Source organism: Penaeus japonicus, unplaced genomic scaffold (genome assembly GCF_977035675.1).
Source record: "Penaeus japonicus unplaced genomic scaffold, GWHDUDI00000001_assembly GWHDUDI00000028, whole genome shotgun sequence".
NCBI classification, from domain to species: Eukaryota; Metazoa; Arthropoda; class Malacostraca; order Decapoda; family Penaeidae; genus Penaeus; species Penaeus japonicus.
In genome coordinates, this window is record NW_028234430.1 from 28206443 (window position 1) to 28211397 (window position 4955).

General features: G+C 40.0%; 1 protein-coding gene across 1 annotated transcript; it reads left to right on the top strand.

Annotated features, from left to right (window-relative positions):
* The first annotated feature begins 3104 nt into the window (after window positions 1-3104).
* Window positions 3105-4101, top strand: LOC122266710 (uncharacterized). The gene is made up of 2 exons (XM_043036541.2): window positions 3105-3355; window positions 3735-4101. Exons 1-2 carry the CDS (start codon window positions 3134-3136, stop codon window positions 3990-3992), a joined length of 480 nt encoding a protein of 159 aa, XP_042892475.1. The 5' UTR covers window positions 3105-3133; the 3' UTR covers window positions 3993-4101.
* The last annotated feature ends 854 nt before the right edge of the window (window positions 4102-4955 follow it).

Genomic DNA, 4955 nt, shown 5'->3' on the forward strand with positions numbered 1-4955 from the left:
AAGAGAAAGAGAGAAGGGTTCAAGCTAGAGAGAGAGAGAGAGAGAGAGAGAGAGAGAGAGAGAGAGATATTAAGAGCGAGTGAAAGAATGAGATTTAGAAAGAGAGAAAGATTTGGAGGTGAGAAAGAGAGAGTTCTTATCTCTAGTATTTATCACCCACATACTCTCGACAGTAACCAAGACGTTGAAATGTTCACTCTCTGAGTCTCTCTCGCTAGATTCAACCTCCGCACCATCCTCAACTGCGCTACTTTGCTGATCTCAGCACGGTGCCACCCACGCGAGAATAGTCATTAGGATTTGTGTAGAGTTGTCATGGGGTCCGGCCTAATAAATATGAAATGAACGATTCATTTTTAAAAAATCATTCTTTCATTTTTACATATAATTAGGAAATATAAAATAAAAGATTCATATTAAGTACCATAAAAATCACGATTTGAATTTACATAAGCGCTACACAACGAACATCGTTCGTTTCGAAAACCGACTGCTTCCGGATTAAAAATTTCCGAACGGCGGAATTGTGGTACTAAAACATAAGTCCCTATTCAAGAATGCTATCGCGCTGCCATAAAGAGAATGATGCATGAGGAATGTGTATGCAAAGAAATATAAGAAGAAAGAGATGAGCGTCTGACCATAAGTACTCGAGCCAGAAGTTGACGGGAGATCAAAGTTGCGCCGAACAACTGAACTCCGGATCTGGATGCTATAACTTGTACAAAGTCAGAGTCAATCTGCATGAAATATTTGTCTTGAAACATTCGAATGACACAGAAAGCTTCTTCACGCATTATCAGATGTCTCAAAAGCGTGTTCTTGATAAGACAAGATAAGCCGAAACGGAAGCTATGATTGCACACACTGTCAACGATGTTCTTATTAGCCTTAATTAATCTAAAGGAAACGATATGACAAGCCACGATGTCTGTGGTGAGACTTTGGATATATCTCATCTAAATGTTTACATTCTTTAAATGAAGATTGCTTATATCTACCTCAAGACATTTTATAAATATGAAGAAAACTTTTTACGTGAAGTGTATCTTTCCAGTTAAAAAAAAGTCTAAATTTCAGTATATTGCTTGATTTATTTTTTCTTTTCATTTCTTGATCTTGCCTTTTATTTGATGATTTTGAAGATCATTAAACAAAAACAAAATACTTTGAAAATAAACCTGATTGTGGAAAATAAAATTAATCAGTTAAAAAAAAAAAAAAAAAAATGGAATAGCATGAAAACATGTTCCTATCCTGGACAGATGCAGGTCACTCGATGAGAACACGCGAGAGAACCAACTGACTCATAACCCCATTGCACAATAGCGAAAACGTCTCATAATAACGCCTGCTACCGCAATAAGTACTGTAAACGTTCCTTCTGTGGAAAAAAAACGATTGTGTGTTGTCATCATGCCTTCTTAATTTCTCTATCTATCTACCCATCTGCCTGTCAGGATGTCTGTTTATATGTCCATCTGTCTATCTGCTCTTCGTTGTCATCATGGCATCACGAAAGAAGATGGACCACTAACAAGCCTTCGCAATATACCGCAATATGTTTAACAAGGTAAATATCGTGAACGTTTCCTATATCGTACGTATACAGTACTACGGCCACGGATGATGATAAAAGATAAGGACACATTGAACGGCATGGCCCACGTGTGGACGACATTGCATAATACCTTAACACCATTTCCAGGAATTAACTGAACATACTATCTTTTTTATTTTATCAACACGTCATTCCTGCAGTGCTAGGCGTGACGTCGTGTGTTCACTATCTGAGTCCCTTTTTTAACCCATTCTTTGGACCCATCCCCCCTCAACCCCCCTCTCTCCTTTCCTGTTTTTCCTCGAGTCAAATTCCTCCGCCCATGGAGTGTTCGTTTGTCATGGGAGAAGACGGCGGGGAGATGCGTTCTCAGTTACTCCTATACATATGCAGTTATACATACAAATACACACTAATACATTCACTAAATACTCACAGACTCGCAAACACAACTACATACAAACAAAAACACACAAACATATATGCAATAATGGACACAAACGAAATGCAAACAACCACTCAAATCCAGGTTAGCTTTCACTTCCTGAGTCAACTATTAGCATTTTACAATCTCTGTTGAGTTCCTTGACTGCGCTACTGTGTGCCAATCCCACTATGGTGGCACCGATGAGATAATGCACTGTAAGCTATATAAAGGTCTGTCGACATATTCATACTATTGGGGTATATTCTAATCAAATGAGGAACTAATCAAACAATTCCAAAACTCATTTATGTGAGAAACTCATCTGTGCTTTAAGTATTCAGAAATAGGTACACATGCGCCATTGTATGCACAGTTAGATCAATGATGATATGATATAGATCTTTGCATCAGAATAAAACACTCATTTGCCTAAAGAACACTCAAGTGCACTATCTGTGTTTCGCCCCGACTCCACCCACACATCTGATACAACCCCGCCCCACTCACTCTCTCGTTATATCACTGCCTCTAATCTGTGCATTCTCTCTCTCTCTCACTATCTATCTATCTCTCTCTCTCTCACACTATCTATCTATCTATCTATCTCTCTCTCTCTCTCTCACTATCTATCTCTCTCTCTCTTTTCATCTCTTTCTCGATAGCGCCTTCTTACTTTCTCTCACCTACCTCTGTATCTATTTGTCTCTTTATCTATCACCGATTTGTCTTCTTACACTATCTATCCTCGTGCATGTCTTATTCCGCCAGTTCGTTGTCAATGACCCTTATCAACCGAGGGCATAAGGTCGAGATCATTCGGGAAGGAGGAAGCCGCCACCACAAAACGTTTATCACGAAGATGTCTTCAACGTGTCGTCGACACGCTCGCCTGTTCATTACCTGATCTTTCTTTTGATATGAAAAAGACCGTTCAATTTACCTTTGAAAATTACTGATAAGACCAATAGCGGCCTTGATGAATAGTGTTTGAAAGATCGTGATCGTAACACGGCATAGACGTAATGCAGTGACGTCATAGACATGGCCAAACGTTTTCTCAACACATTACGCAATTTTTGGCAGTATAAAAGGGTCGAGGGAGACCATGGAGGAACACTTCCATTCTACACTTCACTCGAGAAACAATGCAGAGGATCCACACTGTGAACATGGCGGGTTGGCGGTCCTTGTGCGTTTGGTTGCTTTTGGCGGCGTCGCTGGCGGCCGCGACGCCCGTGGGACGGTCGCCCTCCTCCGCCGTTCCCGTCATCCGGAACGGAACTCGGCTCGAAATCAGTCCCGCGGAGAGGACGTTCGTGTTCTGCTCGGCGGAACTGGAACCCATCGCCGACCTCCACCACTACCAGGTGCGTGTATATATGTACGTGTCTGTTACTTCGGGAATGAAATATTATTTAGGCTCTTCCCAGGTGTGCAGATGTAAGTATTTGGCAATTGCGTGAGTTGACCTAGTCAATGTAAATCATAATAGGCAATCATATAATTCCTCTATCTTTTAACATATCTACATATAGGTTTATGCACACATGCATTACCACACGGAAAGACAGAAATAGTGAAATCATGAATGAATTTAGTGTTCATTAACTTGCTCACACTCAACAGTCATTCACAAAACCCATCGAAGATATCAATGATAGCAGGAAAGACGATAATCCGCGTTTGCTCTGTCCGGAGATAGTGAATGACACGTGTCCCAAGCCTAATTCCCTTCCTTGCCGACAGGTGGCGTGGAGAGACAGCGACGGACACGCCCTCAGCCAGGATCCTGAGACGCCCTTGTTCACTCTCGGCCGAGGCACTCACGTCCCTCACTCGTACCTCGTGTTGGCACCTTTCGGCCCCGACAGCGCCGGCGAGTACAGCTGCGTCCTGTTCTTCCGTGGACGGGAAGTGGCGTCCTCGACCGTCCATCTCCAGACCAAGACAACTCGCTCAGCTCGATCGAGGAACAAGCGAAGTTCCTACAGGACTGCCTCATGATCTCTAGTCCTTATTTGTACCAAAGACTATATTTTAACTTATTTATGCTATATTTATGTCCTATTTATTAATAAACTAGATACATCTTAAATTATGTACCTTCTTATTTGTGTTCTATCTAATAATAAAGTTAATTTTATAATTTAGCTTTTATTTCCATGGAATAAATTGCTCAACCTTCAAGAAAGGGTACTACGAAATTCCTGTAGAATTGCATGATTCCTAGTCCTTTTTATGCCAAAGACTATATGTTAACTTATGTATACTATGTTTTGATAGTTCCTCTTCATTAATAAAATCGCTCAGCTCGATCGAGGAACAAGCCAAATACCTACAGGACTGCCTGGTGATCTCTAGTCCTTATTTGTACCAAAGACTATATTTTAATTTATTTACGTTATTTATTTCCTATTTATTAATGAGATATATACATCTTAAATTATATACTTTCTTATTTGTGTTCTATTTAACAATAAAGTTGATTTGATAATCTAACTTTTATTTCCATGGATTTTAATTGCTCAACCTTTAAAAAATGATACTACTGCACGATTCCTAGTCCCTTCTTGTACCAAACACTATATGTCAACTTATGCATGATTTATTTTTATATTTGCTATTTATCAAAATTGACATGATAACCAAGCTCCACTTTCCCTTCCCGAAAACTATAACGTCTCCACCTGTGAATATAGATTTCTCTACCGTTTTTGGCATCATGCTTTCTGATGTTCCCATGCGTTCTTGTCCTCTGTTTGAGTGTGTGTGTTTGTGTGTGATTCCTCCTCCGTCACTTCTCTGTCGTCATTTTACATCACCTTATATTCAACTGTTCTAAAAATCATCACTTGTTATGGATAAATTGCATATCATGATATAAAAGGAGAAAAGAAAGAACAATCATGCAAGAGTTGACGGTAAAGAACACGATCAGGAGAGGCGGACGAAGATCCAGGATGTTCA

Excerpts from the sequence above, each read along its gene's own strand:
- LOC122266710 (XM_043036541.2), top strand. The coding sequence starts at position 3,134 with ATGCAGAGGATCCACACTGTGAACATGGCGGGTTGGCGGTCCTTGTGC. Across the intron at positions 3,356-3,734 it reads CCGACCTCCACCACTACCAG|GTGGCGTGGAGAGACAGCGA; the intron begins GTGCGTGTATAT and ends CCTTGCCGACAG.